General features: G+C 38.1%; 4 protein-coding genes across 5 annotated transcripts in view; 2 read left to right on the top strand and 2 right to left on the bottom strand.

Annotated features, from left to right (window-relative positions):
* Positions 1–1,673: 1,673 nt before the first annotated feature.
* LOC119660760 (extensin) lies at positions 1,674–3,275 on the bottom strand. The gene is made up of 5 exons (XM_038069526.1): positions 3,106–3,275; positions 2,520–2,764; positions 2,151–2,385; positions 1,936–2,083; positions 1,674–1,870 (listed from the first exon to the last, which is right to left on the bottom strand). Exons 1-4 carry the CDS (start codon positions 3,118–3,120, stop codon positions 1,970–1,972), a joined length of 609 nt encoding a protein of 202 aa, XP_037925454.1. The 5' UTR covers positions 3,121–3,275; the 3' UTR covers positions 1,674–1,870; positions 1,936–1,969.
* A 4,439-nt stretch (positions 3,276–7,714) lies between these two features.
* LOC119660753 lies at positions 7,715–10,435 on the top strand. The gene is made up of 3 exons (XM_038069515.1): positions 7,715–7,776; positions 8,982–9,807; positions 9,862–10,435. The coding sequence occupies exons 1-3, from the start codon at positions 7,762–7,764 to the stop codon at positions 10,008–10,010; spliced, it is 990 nt and encodes a 329-aa protein (XP_037925443.1). The 5' UTR covers positions 7,715–7,761; the 3' UTR covers positions 10,011–10,435.
* A 2,448-nt stretch (positions 10,436–12,883) lies between these two features.
* On the top strand, positions 12,884–14,668 carry LOC119660762. Of its 2 annotated transcripts, none has more exons than XM_038069528.1 (2): positions 12,884–13,193; positions 14,049–14,593. In XM_038069528.1, the coding sequence occupies exons 1-2, from the start codon at positions 13,044–13,046 to the stop codon at positions 14,316–14,318; spliced, it is 420 nt and encodes a 139-aa protein (XP_037925456.1). In that variant the 5' UTR covers positions 12,884–13,043; the 3' UTR covers positions 14,319–14,593. The 2 variants fall into 2 exon arrangements, with proteins under 2 accessions (XP_037925456.1, XP_037925457.1); XM_038069529.1 differs by lacking the exon at positions 12,884–13,193 and adding an exon at positions 13,642–13,967 and having other exon boundaries at positions 14,049–14,668.
* A 1,766-nt stretch (positions 14,669–16,434) lies between these two features.
* LOC119660733 (Down syndrome cell adhesion molecule-like protein Dscam2) overlaps positions 16,435–20,102 on the bottom strand; it is a 29,465-nt gene continuing 25,797 nt past the window's right edge. Inside the window, 1 exon segment of the mRNA XM_038069398.1 lies at positions 16,435–19,373. Coding sequence (XP_037925326.1) covers positions 18,350–19,373 — 1,024 coding nt within the window. The 3' untranslated portion in view covers positions 16,435–18,349.

The raw sequence follows: 20,102 nt of genomic DNA, 5'->3' as shown, positions 1-20,102 counted from the left end.
TCTTTCTGTCTGTTTAGCTATTCATTCTACTTGCGTATTTTTTTCTCTTCGTCCCTGCTCTGGTTCGGGAAGTAAGAGCTCTAGATCCGCCTCCCGAAATGGGCGATCGGATAGCTCCTGCAATTTCTCACCAAAAAATCAGATTTACCGGGAGTTTTAGCGACTGCTACCCAAAATGCAATAACACGTCGCCTCACAATCTACGACCCCTTGCGTCGGCGCAACTACTTGGTCGATATAAATGCTGAAGTCTCGGTTCTTCCCATATCCTCACCTAGCACTCTTTCCGTCGCTTTTGAAGACGTTGTCGACGCACGTATTCGCGCATTTCTTAAAAAATACGACAACATTACTACCGAGTGTAGTCTCACTGAGTCTGTAAAGCATGATGTTCAGTACTATATAAATACTACTGGCTTCCTATTTTTCTCCAAGGTGTGTCCATTACCACCGCAGAAGTTCGCAGTTGCGCAGAACGAGTTCGAAGAACTTCTTAAGCAGGGTATTTGCACACTTTCAAACAGTTGTTGGTCTTCGCTACTTCACATCATCTCCAAATCCAATGGCGAATGGAAACCCTGTGGTAACTACAGACGTCTAAATGCTTAGACGATTCCAGACCGATATCCCGTCCTACGAATTTACGCATTCTATCGCAAACTGCCGTATTTTCTCGACCTTAGACATAGTCAATGCATACCATCAGCTCCCTGTAGCTCCCGAAGACATCCCGAAAACGGCAATATGTACAACTTTCGGACTCTTCGAATTCATTAGGATGACTTCTGGACTGTGCAACGCGGCGCAAACATTTCAGAGGTTCATCCACTCTGTGCTGCGAAACTTCGCTTCGGTTTCGTATATTTGGATAATGCTCTGGCCGTGTCTTCCTCTGAGTCCGAGCGTTTAGAACACCTGGAGTGCATTTTTTATCGCTCTTTGAGGCCTGTTAAGGATCTGAGAAGCTTCTTGGGAATATTGAACTTCTATTGTCCTTTCTTGCCCAAGACCGCGCAGGAACAATCCTTTCTTAATGCCTTCTTGTCTGAACCGAAAACCAAAGACTCCCGTCTGATTGTGTGGTTCCCAGAGGCTGCCCAGGCATTTGAGACCAGCAAGCAAAAGCTGGTGGATGCTACACTTCTGGCTTTCCCCATAGCCGTATTCGTCGATGCCTCTAGCATTGCCGTAGGTACTGCTCTTCAACAAAAAGTGAAACAAATCTCTAACGTAGTTGTTGACGCTTTGTCACGTATTGAAGGGGTCAAGATCCCCGCCATCGTCGATTCGTAGTTCTTCTTCTTCACTTCATCCATATTCTGTTACATAAATGCATAACTTTTAGATACTTACCGTATTTAAATTTAGATCGTGGAGCTTTACTTTTCAAATGATAATTTAAAAAGCTGTTATGGCTTTCAAATTAACTAATCCATTAAAAAGCTGAATTTAGGGACTTCCAAGATAACAGATTTATATCTGTCCGGTTTTTAATTAATCCCTTTTTTAATTCACTTTCGTCACATCACAATTATTTGCTAGTCGCTGAACTCTAATTTCTGGTAATTACTATTGTAGTCATTGTGTTAAGCGAGGCTTAGGATGTTTAGTATAGCGTGAATGAAGCTCAACCGTATCAGATTAGAATATACGCAGAAAATGAAAGTGAGGCATCGTAAAAATTCGATATGTCTATATTTTATAAGAAAAAAATATACAAAATAAAATTGATTAAAAGATTAGAAAAAAGAATAGAATATGAAAGTTTCCAGGAAATGATGCAACGTATCATCCAGTCACTTTATATCAGTAACGTGTTTTCTATTGCTTAGGACGACGCATATTTACAGTGTTGTTTGTACTGCGTATACTGTTCAAATTTAAAAAAAAAAATATAAATGTTAAGATAGTATAAGAGCAATACTGCCAACTTACGACTAATATTTCGTTTTTATAATCCATTCTAAAACTAATGAGGTACTCCGTATTCCGAACTGGGCGCTGCAGATGCAGATGGCGCTCCATAATCACCGGATGGAGCTGGAGCAATACTATTTGGATATGGTCCTTCAGCTTCTTGCTTCTGCAAGTAAACGTTTGGAAAGGTTTACGTAAAATTTGTCATATATATATGTAAAACGTAGTATTACCTGAGTCTTGTAGCGAATGAAGTAAACTTCAGGTTTGCTTGGTTGAGTTGGAGCTGGAGTTGGAATAGTAATTTCTGGTTGCTCCTCTGGTTTTTTCACCAAAACGTAAACAAGGGTCTTCTCTTCGTTTTGTGGAATTGGAGGAATGATTGGAGCAGTTGGTGCTGGTGGTGATGGAGCCTTAATGAAAACAATTTTGTAGTGCTTTTGTGCTGGAGGAACTGCAATTGGTTTCCTGAAATCCAAAATGGAAGATATGGTTTAATAGTCATAGATAACATGAATGAACTTTACTTTGCACATATAATTTGAAACTTTTAATAGCATAATAGATTTCCTGTAAATATATTTAATTCAAATCGTAAATACCTGGGAGCAACATATTCTGGCTCTGGTGGTGGAACATGAACGTAGACATGCTTGTGAACAACGGGAGCTTGGGTTGGTGGGCCGTATTGTGGTGCTGGTGCTCCATAGCTGCCGCTTGGTGCTATTGCTGATGATGAACCTCCGATTAAACCGAAATTAGAGCCTGCATCAGCCGGGGCTTTATATTGGTATGGGGAAGGTGGTTCAGGCCGTGCCATGCTCACAGCCAATAGCATTGATGCAATCTGCAAAATAATATTGAAGTGTTGATTAACAATTTTTTAAATAAGGATTTTTACATTTTAAATTAAATCACTATTAACATCATTTTATCCTGTGTTAGTTGCCAGTAATTTGAATTATTCCGATTGGGATGTTCATTTAACAGCATTCATCACCATAAAGCATAATCTGTATTAGTGTCAATAATCCACAAAAACGCTCACTTATCACCTTATTATCTATTTCAAATAAGAGATAACGTCAAAAAAAAACTTCTTCGTATCTCATTTTTTGAGTCAAATTGAATATCCTAGCCGTTACCATTTTAAACTTGGATAAATTTGATATACTATTATGCACGTACCACAAAGGTCTTCATTTTTTTATATATATGTTCCACACACGTGTCAAAGGTGTTCTTCACTGGACACTTGCCTCTAGGCGCTTTCTATCCTTTTTAATAAGGATTCAAAAATAAATTCCAGACAAAGAAAAGATTTGATCTTTTACCGAACGTTGGATGACTTCTGTATACTAAGATAGACGAACATCGAGACTTTATATATACATATCTGCACGGGAATATACTCTCACCTTTCTCAAAACTAAAATATCCCCCGTGTTTAGTCATTACTTGGTTAAGTTTTACTACTATAGTACTATGCAAGCTTTTTTTCTAGCAATATGGATGGCCTCCTACCCTTCAATCTGTGTAAATCTTACAAGAAAGCAATGCGAAAATATTCATGCGCTTCAAAACAGCGTATATTTCATAAGACTTATCCACCATATAATTGAATGTTTTTTTTTTCTTTATTTTCTTCTGAAAAAAATATTAAGAAAGGTGCTGTACTGCGAAAGCCAGCAACTCCTCACCATGTGATACATATGTAATACCAGTGGATGAGTAGTGGTGGCAATTTGTTCAGGGAAAGAAATTAATTCAATGAAGAAGAGCCTCAAACTTTCAAGTTCTCTTTCATTGTGGGCATTGTAGTGCACAATGGGATTCCAAAAACAAAAAAAAGATACAAAACTACTCTTAGTAGCAAAAATCCCACATGGAAGATAACTGTAGCAGACTTCGTACAAAAACCTTCGCTTACAGATGAAACCACATAACTATCTTCCATTGCCTATGAGCATTGCAGCAATGAAGATAATGATAATCATGTTGATTGCCGACAACAATGAAATATGTGCTCCACATCAATGACGATCGAGCATCCTTTTCACTCCCATTACTCTGGTTACCATCACCATCCAATGAGGTTGTGGTCAGAGCGGTGATTTCCGCTTTTGATTTTACTCTCATTCACCAAATGCTGCAGTTCGCCTTGTCATCGTAATCATTGTTCCAGCTCGGATTTTGCAACAAAAACCCTAACCCACAGAAGTTTCATTGCATGTTCGTAAATGTACCGAATTTTTTAGATACAGTCTTCAAGCACTCACCACTTATGAGTAGTATGATCTTCCGGAAGCTTCATGAAGAAAACCAAATGATTGTATGGTGCAAATCCATTAAGATGAGCAGTAACGGTTCCGTCCGACCTTTAGATATAATGCTTTTACCAGTGAATTGAAAAGTAGTGCTGGCCCTTTGCAAATTGCCAGCGGCAGTCCAATCTCGGCGGAGATGTATCTTATCAAGTAAAATCGATAAGCAAAGAAGGGAGCAAGCGCTTTTCTAGAAATAGAAAACACAACAACTGCCCTCATTAAAAATGATGGAATTATGTAATTCTAGGCCATTTTTTTGTAATTTTGCATTGTATTTTTGTATGTTTTTGCATTGTATATTTAGTTGAAATCCAAGGATATAATCCTGTTTTGAACTTTATCTGAAAATGGTTTAATCTGCTATCTAGAAATTGAGAATATATGGTTGATTCGGTGTGCTTAAAGGGAACGTCTCAAACGTACGCGAGGTGGGTGTACAATCTTTTTAGATGGTGTAAAGATAATGGCTCAATTGGTTCTTTTCAAAGCTAGCATAAATTCCAATACTAGTGGGAACATAGGGGAGCTAGGGTTCAATATTTTTAAGACCCATTCAAACAAAGAATCTGAAAAAAATCACGATGATGCATATATGAGACTTAGGCCTCAAAAAAGCATCTCATCTCGTCATGAGATGAATTTCAAGAGGTGATACTAAGGATGCTTTGCGATGCTTGGTGTTGGTGATGTCTTCTGTTAGTAATGTGGAGCAAACGGTTTTTCTCGTCAGTCATAATTGATCACTAGAGGGAATAAAATATGTTATGTTATAAGAGGCGTTAAATGTCTGGATAAGTACTGATCACGTGTTTGTCTTTCTACAGTGCGGGGACAGTATTTCACACTATATGTCTTGGCATTTCCGCCACTTTTCTCAACTTTCGGGGAAAATTTGCTTCTAATATGTCCTATCGCTGTATTGTTCTGGTACTACGCTCTCTGATGCGACCCAGCTTCTGGACTAGCACATTGTGATGTTAGCGGCGATCCAGTAAGCAGTTGCCGCGTTCCAGTAACAGTTGGAATGGCTAATTCTAATCTGCAGTCACCAGGTGCATCCCCGGAAGTAATCCACTTCCGCTATCCGGGGCTTTATCTGGCGTCAATATAGCACCGGCCATTGGATTATCCCTCTTACGAGCTTTGGCTGGCACGCCCACAAAGTTGCGCAAAATACGGGTCCCTATTCCAACGACTTCGCACTATTTTGATGCGGCTTCGATAACTTCGACCTTCCCGGCGAATCCTCCAGCCCAAACTTCGCCCGTCGAACGTGCTGCATCAGAAGAAGCTGCTGTTCACCCGCCGATAGCAGTACTTGGAAGCTCCATAGCTCCTCCAGTAGCAGCTAACATTGTCCTTGCATCAGACCACGTTTAACGAACTGTCTCAGACATGCTTAGATAGGATTTTCCCTGCAACTAGAGCACAATTAAACTCAGTTTTTCTAAGGCATCCATTCGTTTCCTTCTACAACGTAGTGACAAGGCACCTTTAGTAGTTCGACCGCATTGAATCTAGAAATAGACCGTCGTCAGTGCAGCTTGATAATCGCTGCAGACCGCGATGTGCCTGCTCTTAACTGCTCGTCATTCACCCAGATTGCCACCCTTCAGATCCCATAAAGTTTAGTTTGAAAACCCATTGCATATTATCCCAAGGGAAAAGCCTACTTCTTGTTTTTATTCGAGAAGTGGACTTCTGGTCCAGAATCCTGTTCAGTTTTCGAACCGCCGATGTAGAGGACAGTACAGTGCGCCGCGCCTAAAAATTTTTACGTTAAAAAATAAAAAAATAAATTTAAATTAAGTTTGGTTTGATAATCAGCTCCGAATATTAAAAATGTATAATACATAATCATGATTCCCTAGAAATGTGTACGGTTTCAACGATTTCGAAATTTATTATTTTTTTTTTCAAATTTTGGAAAGCGATACCTTCGCCGATAATAATTTAATTTGCCAGAATTATATAGCTAATCGTCAATTATGCATTGCGAAGAAAGATTATGCAAAATAACAATTGTAGGATTGGTTTGGTAGAAACATTGCAGGCAATGTCGGAAAATTGCGTGCACTCTTGCACGATGTTTTGCTTGGCGCTAAGATTTTACCATTTTTTCATAATAGATTATTTAGTTTGATGAAGTAAGGTACACATCCGAAAACTAATTAGCTTATATCCAATGTGTTTGTTCATTGTACATATCTTGTATCAAATCAAAATTAATTTATTGACCAAGATTTCAGTTCATTCAATGTTGAAAACTTCAGATCGAATTGAACAATAACTATGTATCTTCCCTCTCCTCATGGAGGGAAGATCCCTCTCCTCATGTCAGACGCATTCGATTCAAAATGGATATTTGCAGTTAATTAAAAAATGATTCAGCTACAATTTAAGAAAACACGTGTACTAATATATATGTATTGTTATTACATGGTTTCGTGCGTTGCAATTTGTAATAGAATAAGTCGCATGTGCTCTGCGTACCTTCACCTTAACTAACAAGATAATAACCAACCGATCCATTGGCCCAGGAAAATTTCATAATGTTACAATAATTTATCGTTACTTCAACATTCACCCAGAATTGTATGCTTCATTTGACCCACAAAACATGTGAATTGCTTTAGATGTTGCGTTGTACATATAAAGTATGTAAGTATGTAAGAAAAAATGTTCATAAAGATGGTAATTGACCTTTGCTCTATTTTTTGTTTATCTTTTTATACATAGTACGTATTTGGCTATTTATGTCCAATTTTACTTAAATTTAATTGATTCAGCTTTTTGGGTAGATGATTTGAAAGTTTTCCATGAATAGAGCAAAATGAAAAATAGCAGCTAAAATGAAGGAAAGAGTTATGCAGTTCTTAAGCTGGCAATGGTGGTCCTCTGGTTTAATTGCATGACTCACGCCTTCCCTAAACCTGACTTGGCAATCGGCAAATTTGGGACGGTATATTAATGGAAACACGGTTTTTATCATATTTCAAATTTCATCATTAATGACCCATTTGTACAAAATTGTTGTTGTTTCTGTATTGCTAATTGAATTCTTATCGGGAGACAATGGTAAATATCTTTAACTGAAACAGTAGTCTTATCCTCTCATTAGCGTCCCATTTTTTCATTAGAAGCTTCAACATTGCTGTTACTTTTGCAAGTTTAAGAGATATTTTCACAATATTTTCAGAAATATACTAATAGTCTATTGTCATTCCTAAGGGGTGTACCTATTACCTTCATGCACTTTGAAGCCTCACAGGCGAATGTGGCGAAATTGGAAATTCAGTTGCCAAGGGAATGCATTACCTGGTAATGGCTTTTTGATTTAAGTTCTAGTGATAATTATTAAACGAGAATGGGTGTTTCGAGGTTAATATTAGGAAATACTCTAAACCTTATAGATATAAATTGAATTAGTAGAATCGAATTGGATTTAGTATTCAAAGTTAAACTAAAGAAAGAAGTAAATTTTAGCGTCAATTTAGGATCAAGTGAAACAAAAGTTATGGAAACTTTCAAGGTAATTTTAGATTTTCCGCCTAAAATCAATGACATTCCAGATAAAATTAATAACTTTCCAAATCAAATTAACGGCTTTCAACATCAAATTTACACACCACGGTCGAAAACTGCTCCGAAAATTCGACGAAGGATCAGGATCAGTCGACATATTCTGGATCCTGAAATGGAGTTGATCATAGTCATCTTCGTCATTCGTACTAGTTCACCACGATCTATACTGTCGACAAAGATTATTCGTTATATTCCCAGTACTTTTGCAGGATTAGTTTAACGATAAAAAACTGGTCGGTTGTAGAGCGACCTGGCCGCCTTGGCACTCGGAAATGAGTCGCTCGGCATATAGTCTTCTTCCAGAATTTTTGTTAATATTTTATAGGGCGAATAGACTAGTGAAATCCCTCTCTGTAGTTTTCACAACGTCTTCTATCTCACTTTTTGTGGATGGGACAGATGATGCTCCCAGATTCGCAGCAGTAGTTGGTGTATCGTATTTAGTAAACCTGTTTCACCAGATTTTAACAGCTCGGTTGGAATCTCATCCGCGCCCGGCGCCGCTTTGTTTGATTTCACTGACCGCACGACTGTTGTCGGAGGATGTGTACTTGGGCCAGTATCACCAATATCGCCATCGTCTCCAGACGTATATAAAACTCGTGTTTCATTGAATCTTTCTCTTCTCTTCTTATTTTGCCACCAATCCAATTTGTTTCCTGGACTGTAATCATGCTCAATTTGTAACTTTCGACCTCTTGAAGTAGGGCCTTGATAGCCTCTGGTTAATTCAGGGAGCGTACATTCCAGGATGGAAAAAATTTCCGTTATATGTTTGCTTGTCATTGTCCAATCGAGGCAAATGTTCCAGGTTTTTTGACATGGAGTAATTTTTACATGGATGCTTTGACGGCCCATCGCAAAATCCTACCAGGAATGGGCTCGGTGAAATCGAATTCACAACTTTCTAAATGAAGAGTCGTGAATTTAGTTTGAAAAGACGTAAATTTGGTCTGGAGAGGCGTTAATTTGTTCTTCTGGAATCTGGTTAATTTGAAGCGAAAATGCTATAAGCGAATAGGTTTCCAATCGGAAGGATAGAAGTTGTTAGTAAGATAGACCTTTCCGATTAAAGTTTGCTTTATTTTACCATATTTCTCCATAATATTGTTGGCGGAGATTGCGATAATAAAAGTATACATTTGCATGTAGAACTACGCTGTGTGCTTCGTGCTGTTTTTTGTGAACTGTTCTGCACAGTTGCATTTTCACCACCGCAACTCAGATGCTTCGTTACTTCGTATATTACAAATTGATAAGACCAAAGGTTTCGTAGCTCCATTTGATAATAACATAAAAACACTGTCAGTTGGTAGAAATGGTCATATATATCCTGTATCTTCTGAATTCGGACCGGATCAGAAAGATCGCCTAGCAGAAAGGCAACAAGATACCATTTCAACTCGTCACAATATATCTATGTTAGATGATTCTAAGGTGCTGACATCAACTAGTTTACCGGACAGTGCAGCTGCTTTGGGGCGAAATGGGCGAAGTTTCCATGATATAATCAGGTTAAAGAGAATTTCTCGGCAAGAGTTGTTACGAAATTTAGATCGAAACTATAATAATATTAATGAAGAGAAGAAAGACAATCGATATGAACACGCTAACACTCAAGTGGAAGAAACGGTTCTGTTCTCTCCCCGGACGTTTTCATCTTCACAGCTAAATTTCAACCGCTTTGACTCTACTTTAGACAGTGCAAGAACCGATTTTGACCTGCTGCGCACAGCTCTTCCTCGACCTATACCGAATGGTGGCATGTTGAGTCAACTAATCTCGTGGTTGTCATATTTGCGGCCTGTAAACAATCGGGCTATACCATATGCACCAATAAACCAGGAACTTCAGCAAATTAGACCCAAAGTTCGTCGTATATCTACCCATAATTTATCACTACTACGTGGTAGAGAGAATTTTGCCTCGGGTATGCCTCAACTACTTCTACAAAGGAGACAGCGTCAATATTTACCAGGTGATAACATCATTTAACCGTTTGAAAGTAAATTAACAGCAAACTATTCAACAGTTTATGACAATATCCATCAACTGACAAAAAGGCAGTTAGCCCCATTACGACAATTTCAGCGTCTTACAATGCCAGTTATTGATGTCCCTAAACCAAAGAACTCAAACGTTTCAGCTGAAAAGCCGATTGAAAAGAAAACTCCAGCCTGAAGAATGGCCACTGAAGTTTCTAGTTTCACTTCAATAGGGTCTAACCCTTTCGGACACTGTTAAAAATGTACACCACGATTTGAGCTAAACAACATAAAATTATCAACTAGAAATATCAACAAAAGCCAGTAAATATTACAAAGGTGTACGTTAAACTTTCGATCCTAACTAAGATGTGAATTTGGATGTAGAACGGTAAGAACTTCTCTGCGAGTCCTGCTGCTTCCGGAATTTTCTAGCTTGAATACAAAATCGATTGAATAAATTAAACACCAAAGGATACAAACCCGACAACAGCGAGACAGGATAGTAATACCTAAAGGGAACTTATTATATTTTTTCTTAATTATTTTGAGCAAACCAGGAAGATTTCTAGGAAATTATCATGGCTAATGTCCAAGGTCAAGAGCATCAAAATCCATCAGATTGAATCGAACACTCTATAATTAATTATCTAACTAATGTAACATTAACATAATAAATTCACTTAAACTGAAATGTTGATCGATTTTCTGTCTTATTTTTTCAAATTTACTTGGGCAATATTATCTTGTGTGATGCAATAAAGCTATTTTCATCGCTGATCTGTACTTATTGCATACAAAGAGACGTGCCGACCATGGTTAGCATTTGCGCACATGGTCACAGAGCCCACATTTATGAATGAAAGCTAAATCTACTATTCATATTCTAGCAACATTTTATGTAATCCCCACCACACATACATATAGGTATAAATTGGTCCCTATAGAATAATTGTCGCTGAGATAGCGTGGCGCCAAAATCTCTGGCGCCTTTTCATCCCCAATGGTAATGGGTACGCTTGTTATTCTTTTCTCGTCATCGTCTCTTTCCTTTCATTCACAATTTGATTCTGTTGTCTTGTATCGTAAAAGCTATATTGATTGAAATCGAAAAAGACTCAAAGTTTTTTTTTTGGATGAGATAATATTAGCCTATTATCTGTCTACTTGGACGGAGGATATGTGATGAAATATATGAACCGTTTGGAAGAGTGGCAGTAGGGATAACTTAATGTTTAAATTGGATAAAGTTGACATAAGTGAGTTATTAGATAAAACTGATAAATAGACAATTGCGACTATCTAAACTTGACCATGAGAGACGAAGCTTAACTGAGGAAGGGAGCAACTGGTTCCTGAAATATCGATATCTTTGAATAAATACACTAGCAGCCCCCGGGGGGTGGACAATTTTTCCACCGTGGTATTTGGTGTTCGGTGAAAGTGCGGTCGTACTTAGCTAATAAAAATGAATTTTGTTTTGGGATGAGCTAATGAGATAAGGACAAGCTCATCCCAAAACAAAATTCATTTTTATTAGCTCTAACCAGTTGTAGGTTCAAACAAATGCGATTTCGGTCGTTGTAATTCATACCCTTGGCTCGTTTTGAAATGCATATAAACGAGCCAATTGCCACCTGTTGCCGCTTTCGGTCACGCTGCTCCGGGTAGGGTAGAGGCGCTGAGGCAGCGTCTGATGAGATCGCCTCTGCCCTGCGATCGAAACCTCATAGCCAATATTTAAAATTTTTGAACGGTAGAAGTTTACCATGCTCAATAAATTTTCCGCTATCTTGCTAGGCCGAATAGACCCATACGCCCAGAATATCATTGGATCATACTAAAGAAGCTTCGCTGCAGGCAAATCAGCAGCAGATCAGATTTTCTCTATGCGGCAAGCGATGGAATACTAATGGAATAAAAGATAAAAGCAGCAGGATCACTCTCCAGACCATTCAACACCAACAACGAACTAAGACAAAGGGAAACCTTTAAGTCCACCTAACTACTACCTGAGATGTACAGTCTACCTTCATCCACATGGAGCAGGCGGCGCGAGATCTCGTTGTTTCGCTCGAAATGTCTGACCATAGGGTCAAAGCTTTTGCTGTACAAGACTATGATCTTGCCAGTCCTTATGTATTCCTCGGAGAACTGAATTCTTAGTAAGATAAATTACGAACTCTTTGCCGCGTTCAAAAGAAAATTCCTCCGCAGAATTTTTGGCCCCCTACATAATGATGGAGGATTCCGTAGCCTACATAACGACGAAATTTGTGAGCGATACCATGGCCGCCAGGTTGTGGAACAATCCGGCTCAATAGGTCGCCATGGGCGGGTCACTCAATCCGTATGGATGACGATGATTCAGCCCGAAAAGTTTCTAAGGGCAATATCTATAGTAGAAAAAGAAGACAAGGTAGACCCTGCCTGAGATGGAACAATGGCGCCTACGCCTGACCTATCAGGACGCCAGGCAGCTTTTAGGGATATCAAATTGGTGGACCTTGGCGCAAAACCGGGATGCCTGGATTTGCTTATTAAGGGAGGCCTAGGCCGGATACCGGTTGTTGCGCCTTTTGATGAAATTAGGTTGATTTTACAATTTTGTGGTGGTGGTGGCAGAGGTGGATGAATTCCCCCCGGAGGCATTTTTTTTATTCGACCCCCAAAATTGAAGTAGGGAAACAAACTATACATGTATATACGAATAAATGAAAAATTGGAGGGCATATTTATATTTCTAATTCATCATCATCACACGTCTAGATTCCTTCAAGGTTCGCTTTAATGAATTGATTCATGTAAGTATATGCATAAGAAAAATTAATATTAGATATAAGCATATAGTCACAACGTATAGTTTCCATTTTGATTTGAGTTCAATTGATTCGAAAGAACTGTTGAAAACAAATTGATGCAACACTGACGTCATCTTACTCCTTGAAAATCATTCCTTATAGATATCAGAGGAATAAATTGAATAAAACAAGTTATGAGATTGCGCATGTCCTTGTGTCCTCCAGATTTTGTGGTTTTGCGGGCTTATATATATGGTAGGACGCGAAAAGGATTTCAACAGTTCTTTCAAGTGTCGATCAGAGTTAATTTCTCCTTAATCTACGTGGATTTCGAGTACTTTGGAAAGCAGAATTTTTCATTTAAATTGTGATTTCTTTGTTAATTTGGCCCCTGTACAACCCTATAATAAAAACATTTCAATTTAGAAATGTTTTCCTCTAAGAAGTTCCTACAAATGGTATTCGTCATAGTTCTCGGCTTGTTAATTATACCTCCGGAGAATGGATGCCAAAGCCGGTATTTACCGACACGTAATTATGGTGATAATGTGGAAAAATTACGGGAACTTATGTACCAGGTATATCTAGATGCAAAGTTGCAATTTAACGGCCAAGTTATTTTTCTTTTCCTTTGTTAGTAATATATATGTTATACGCGAATGTCAATATCCGACAGATGAAAGGCTTTCATTAACTGTGACTGTGCACACGTGTGTCTAACGTTTAAATGCCGTACGTATAGTTCGAGGTGGCAAAAGATTATATTATATTTCAATTAAATACAGCCACGGGTGCATGAAAATTTGAGAGGAAAATAGAGATTGTATTCCCGGAAAACAAAATCCGTCGAGCGGTTCATTTTCTTTTTGGTATCATCATTACTCATATGCACATATATGTATGGGAAACATAACCTTCATGAGTGAACAAGTGGATATTGTCACTTACACATTTTACTTGTACTTTCACCTATCACTCTCGATTTTGTTCAACTTATCGCGCTGCAGGCACATCATCTCTTCATTTGAAATGGGACTACCGGCAGCGTATTTTGATTATACTATTTTCATTATTAACATTCTTTGAAGCATAAATCCAGGTCAAACCATCGAAATAAATTGCCATGGAGAAAAGCAGAATAGTCTTATGGGTTGGATAACGTGGGCGCGGATAACGCAGTAACGATGAAGCCAAAATGTTTTTTTTTCAATCGGATTTAGATATTTTCCAATCTGCTAATGTAGACCTAGGGAAATTCTTGCAAGAGCAAAATTTTCCCATGCAATATGCAACATTGCTGTAGAAATTTCTATTGTGCTTATTCTCCAGAAGCCGTTGATTCACCTTCTTATGTAACCATTCATCATCACCACATTGTTTCCATATTGCAAATTCTAATTTGGGTGTTTTTCTCTATCTTTTGAATACAATAGATTTTAGAGTCGAGCAGTGAAAATCAGCCACAGCAGTCGTTGCCATCTTCTTTGTCAGCTTCATCACCTCTGTTCGCCTCCTTATCTCAACAACACAACCGCAATCTGCAGTGGCCTAAAATGAATTTTGGAGCCTCAGATGTATCAGACTCCTCGGCGTCTCATGCTGATCGATCAATGCATACTGCGGCCAATGATCCAAATGCACGCTTGAAGTTCTTTTTGAAACATCCTCAGCGGTTTATGAATAATCTCGACCAATTAATGTAAATGAATTTCAGTAAAATTTCATTACACAAACAAAGCAATCGTCCCAGGCAAATGGAGTCAATTTAATCAACAAACTAAATCGTTCAATAAATGTTTTTATCAAGATGGGCAAGTGTACAGAAACATCTAAATAGAATAGAGAAGAGTATGCAGTCTCTGTTTTTTTTTGGAATTTTTAATGGTATATCAAAACTATTGTGAGAAGTCGTGACACTTCAGTCTGTGCACCCAAAAGAGATGTTAAGACAATAAATATATAGTAATATGACAATAAATACGAAATTATATAATTAATATTTGGAAAATACAAACATGAAATGTATGTATCTACATTCATAACTTTAGATAATGTGTTTTCTCCAATATACATATACATAAATCAGGCTTATTGATTTTCAAGCAAATACTCGTAACTTATCCCATGTTTGAAAATAAGACTCACTATATGCTTTGGAAGAGGAGAAATCTGTGGTAGGCAAGCTCTCCACTTCAGTGGAAAACCTGCACCCGGTGTCTAATGCGCGGTCAGCCTTAATGAGAAGAGCTGAAAACCTAACTACGACCGACCTATCTATACAACTGTTACCTAACTCTTCCAAAAAACAAACGGGAGAGGAGGGCTCGGCAGATGGAAACGGCAAAAGGAAACTTCAGAAGCACAGGAGAAGGGACTACAGGCTTGCCTGTCAGAGCCTTCTCCTCTGTCTCTACCAGGAAAAGCGAAAGAAGGCGATAGTGGTAATGTGGACGTAACTGGTCTAATTACGGTATGTGGAAACCGGGGGGGTTCACTTTAACAAAATCTACGATATTGGATCAGTAAAGGGGACGAACATCTTCTTCGATAAGAGATCCTCGAGACCGAGGGCCTCCGTCCCGATGTTAAAATTGTTAGAGGCAACCATGCTGAGACAATTCTGTTCCCAAGACCTACCAGGTTAATGGCAAAAGGAGAAACGTCATAGTTGCCTCTGCTTACTTACCCTATGATTCTTTATGTCCTTCACCGACGCAGAAACTAAGGGATCTGGTAGTGTATGCAGAATCAAATGGGCTCGAACTCTTAATAGGTTGCGATGCGAACGCTCAGCATATGTGTTGGGGCAGTAACGCATCGATAATCGATGCAGTGCTTTCCAGATCGAAATATTTGCATAAATGTCGCTTTAAAAATTGAGGGCGATCGAACTTTTAACTATTTAGATGCGAAACTGTCGGTCACTCATCACAGGAAGCGTCTAGTTTCCGGTTTACCGACTTGTTCCTTCTAAGCTTTGGGCTTTTTGAGCTTGAAAGGTTCGAGCTCTTGCTAGTTTTCAGCTCTCAAACCATCTTTCTTGTTAATTTTACCGCTTTGGCCTCGAGAAATAGAAAAGTCTCTTCATAGCACTTTAAAAGTGTGCGACTCAGAGTTTCCAATTTATTTTCTAGCGCCAAAGGAGCCTAGGAGCTGCACGTTATTGCCAAGAAGTTCATTGAACTGTGTCCAATCCGCTTTCCTGCAATACCGTCTTTGTATTACAGACTGTTTCTGATTTCTCTTTCTTCCGCCAGTTGTATAAATGGTTTAGGAGAAGTTACTAACAGATAAGATTTACTCTGTAGTCCCTTTACCAGTGCGAGCCCCCATACGAAGGTTTCGCCACCGTATGCACTATCCTCCGCGTGCAACAACATCGTGGGAAAGCGCACCATCAATCGCAATTTGCTCTGTCTTGTGTGAGTAAGGGTGAAGGGAAGGTTTCCGACTGGCAGGATTCAGCCTATAGTCTCCGTCCTTAGTTGCCTTCTGCGAGCCTTCCTCTCCCGCTTACGGGTAGATTTGGGCTGTAGTACCGCGGACATAGGCTGCAAGCACTGGTTTTCGCTTTGAATCCTCCTACATTTACCACATCAACATCTATACAGTGGAACCTAGTCTCCCAAGATGGCCGAAGGGTGGGTCGGCCTAAAAGCATTAGGGCGCAGAAGAGTGGGGGAAAAGTGCGAGCGTCTCGGGAAATCCTGGAGGGAGTTTAAGTGCATTTTAGCCGTGCACGTGTACTATGGCGCATAAGGGTGAATATGGTTATCATTCAGCTGAACGAAATGCAGTATATAAAAAGTCACCACAGAATAAACCTGTTTCATCCATTTTTATTTATTTCCATAATTGACCTACATGAAATTGATGCATTTTTCAATACGTGCTATTGGAAGTTGTGATTGGGGGTATTTTCTTTAGGATATGTCATGTTTATAATAAATGGATACCTAGAATATGTGTCTTGTTTTTTTTTGGTAAAATTATGCCGGTATATACAATTTAACTTGTGGTTCTTGATACTATATGAACTCTGGTTTTCCATATTTACTTCCAATGATTGATTTCAGTAACTTGTTTATCTTATCTGTGATCTTCATTTGCATATATGAATGTATTTCGCTGTTTTTGTGTTATTTCCGATGCAAATTGTTCACATATAAATCTTATAAACATACAGTATACTAAATTTATAAAAAAATAATGAATAAATCAGTCAGTATTTCTGTTAAATTTTCATATCTCAAAAATTCTAACTTTTATGCTGTTATCTGCTAATTATGTTTATGAACACTAGAAACTTATTAGAAGATATGAATGGCAAATATGTATCTATGTATATACATGCAGTGACATTTAAACTTGGTTTGCCCTGCCCGTAAAGATACGGATTGAAATTCGGCCGTTCTCTATTCCCACTATTGTCTTAACAGTTCAATACATCTTATTTTTGCTTTCAGTTTTTTTCCCAGAATAAAATTTCGTGAAAATAAAAATTACGTTTATTTTTAGTTCATAATTTTTGAATTTTTCTTATTTCACTAGATTGGAATCAACGGTCCTCGATATTTGTGTTTTTTTTAACTTCAAAGTCAGAAATAACATACAAATAGTGATAACATGTAAAACAAAAAGGCTGATCCGAAAGATCTTTTTTCTAATTTTTTATAAATGCATTTTTAGTAAATTTGAAGTATTAAATATTAATACGATTCCACAGGTACTCTATAAATACTTTAAAAAATTAAATTTTCAGTTATTTACAAAAAAAGACCTTGTCACTTAAAAAACGATAAAGCGCTCATTCCAGTAGTATAGAAAGTAAAAAGAAAGTGGGAAAGTGACTGATATCTTTTATTGGCCAGAGAAGCCGTCAGCGATAGTCATAGATTAGTTATCTTTCGACTTGAATAAATTCCTGGTTGAGTTGTGCATAGGCTAACCTTAGACGATTAGTATTTCATCAGTCTGGCGTCTGTCAGAATGACGAAATTATGGCAAACTGAATGACAGAATTATGCCAAACTATGGTCGACGGTATTTTTATGGCAATCACCGATGGACTGATGATAAGTTGAGAGTATTGCAGCTGTCATAGTGTTGTTAATCGAAACATGACTTCCGAAGGGTTCAGGTTTTTAAAAACATGCAGCAGGAGTGTTTTTTTGTCGTCTTGTTTATACTAAACACGTCGTCCATCAGTCATTTCATCAATGCATTTTTGATGGATTGACGCATGGCAGAATGGTGAAATACTGTTCGTCTAAGTTCAGCCATACAAATGGATTGACTGTCTTCGGAGCAGGTTTCATAGCTTTAACATAAAATGTGTCTAAAAAAACATTTTCAAATGTTTCAATTGTATAACTTTGTTTTCTTTTACAGCAACATGTTTCGTTAGGGCATCCTTACTGTAAAAACAAGCTAATTAATTTTCTATTTTTCTTGTTCTTCTTCAATTAATATTTTTTTTCTTCACATCACTTTATGCTATCTTTCGTTGTTCCTTTCACGCAAGTGGTAGATTTTATATTATGAGTGGAAAATCGAATACACTCAATTCGTACTTGAGCCTAAAAATTCGATGTTTTTTTCTTGTAAATCCGATCGCCAGTGATCACATATACCCTCATCCAAATCATATTTAGGAAAGAGCAAAGGACTCCTTTCGGCCAGCATTGGCAATCAAAGGCGATATAAAATTCAACAGATAATCTCATAACTTCACCTAAACAGCAATAGTATAATCTCTTGGGGTGGGACAGTGTTTTCCATTAGTAGGTTTAGTGATTGTTATCGATGTTGATAGGCCGTTATTTACGTTTGATCCAGCGGGATTTATCAATTCGACGTCGGTTTCAGGTGTATCGCTGAATGCGGACGGCGGCGATGTAACATTTATAATATTTGCATAGCCCATTATATCATCTATTTGGAGTTTATATGGTTTCTCATTAAGGGATGTTGAGATATCTTTGAGATTACAAATACTTGAATATGATGAAAATTTAGTACGATGGTTGCACTCACTCCCCAACTTAAGAGTATCAGCATTGTATAAACTGTCTATTGCGCGGTAGTCGGAGGGTTTCAAATCTGAAGTTTCATAGGGCATTTTCAAATTTGCGAGCTGCAATGATCCAGCTTCAGTAGCGCTGTAACTTGTACTGGTACTATCTGCCTTCTCTAGGCAAGTGTCGGGGTATTTTCGCTTTTGCTGTCGATCCCCCGCAAAGAAAGTACTATTGGTAGCACTGGCTTTCCCAACTTCTGGGGGATGCAATGATGCAGAAGCTCTACACTTCCTACGAGGTGTTATTGTTAAGAAATCACCATAGTTCTTATTCAGGACTAAACTAGTTTGCTGCATTTCATAAATTTTCAGGGGGGGTCCATTGATAACGAAATCGTGTACTTTGGTAGGAACCGCAGCAGTGTTAGGTGTTAGCTTCTTGGGAGTGGGAAATCTTGATAAGTTCTGATAGGAATTCTTCAAAATTTGGGAAGATTGTGTTTGTGTTGTTGTGGATGCGATTGGAGCTGGTGGGTTTGAAGCAGAAAATTTTGTTGTTGTTGATGCTTCAATTGCATGGTTGCTGTGGTTGAAGGAGATAGGTGATGGGTTGTATTGGAACTGTGCTGATGATGATGTTGGTGACGTCGTTGCAGACTGTTGTTGTTGCTGGTGTTGTTTTCTCGGTGGATCAAAGTCTCGGATGTTGAAGGGCAAGTCCACGCTGAAATCCCCCCCGCTAAATCAAAATAAATTGTATTGCATTAATAACCATGATGCCGCTTGCCAGGATTTTTGTTTCCTCGACTAGATGAATAATGGACTATTCTAATAAGTGGCATAAAATATAAGCATACTAAAAAAGGACAAAAAGACGACTATACTCTTGCCTAATTGCACGTTTATGGCCAATGATCCCGTTTCCTGGTAATATATATGCGAGAGTGAGGATTTGTTGACGAGTAGGTTCTGATGGTGAGTCTATTACTGGTTCAGAAGTTTGTAATATCTCGGGTGATATGTTTGAATCGCGGCTGATGTACTTGCTTTCTGAAGATGTACACGCACAAATAAAAGGATCTATTTAATATTTGTTTATATTACATCAAGCGGAAATATACCAAATTGATTTATTTTATGCAAGACTCTTTCCAAACAACACCCAATGACATTCATTATAGAATCAATAATAGCGAAAAGGAAACGAATATTTCAACATCTAACTCACCGTCCCTTATGTATTTTTATATTAAGTTTTACCAATATTTATACATAAATTTGGTCTTTCTCAGTTTGCTGAGTTTGCTGTTAAATATTTTTAATTTTCAGGAATGAAGAATACCCTGCTATAAGAGACGAATTTCTAAAAGATCCTCGAAAAATATCTGAACAATTGTTCGTTAACAACGGCTTATAGTACTGATTCACTTTATTGTAATATTTGAATACGAGTTCTTTTTTCTTCCTA

The sequence above is a fragment of the Hermetia illucens genome, chromosome 7 (genome assembly GCF_905115235.1).
Source record: "Hermetia illucens chromosome 7, iHerIll2.2.curated.20191125, whole genome shotgun sequence".
Taxonomy (NCBI): Eukaryota; Metazoa; Arthropoda; class Insecta; order Diptera; family Stratiomyidae; genus Hermetia; species Hermetia illucens.
Note: the sequence above shows the minus strand (reverse complement) of the source record. Positions and strands in the feature narration are given on the sequence as shown.

Excerpts from the sequence above, each read along its gene's own strand:
- LOC119660760 (XM_038069526.1), bottom strand. Across the intron at positions 2,386-2,519 it reads CCAGAATATGTTGCTCCCAG|GAAACCAATTGCAGTTCCTC; the intron begins GTATTTACGATT and ends TTTGGATTTCAG. Across the intron at positions 2,084-2,150 it reads TCATTCGCTACAAGACTCAG|AAGCAAGAAGCTGAAGGACC; the intron begins GTAATACTACGT and ends GTTTACTTGCAG.
- LOC119660753 (XM_038069515.1), top strand. Across the intron at positions 9,808-9,861 it reads ACAGCGTCAATATTTACCAG|TTTATGACAATATCCATCAA; the intron begins GTGATAACATCA and ends ACTATTCAACAG.
- LOC119660762 (XM_038069528.1), top strand. The coding sequence starts at position 13,044 with ATGTTTTCCTCTAAGAAGTTCCTACAAATGGTATTCGTCATAGTTCTC. Across the intron at positions 13,194-14,048 it reads TACGGGAACTTATGTACCAG|ATTTTAGAGTCGAGCAGTGA; the intron begins GTATATCTAGAT and ends TGAATACAATAG.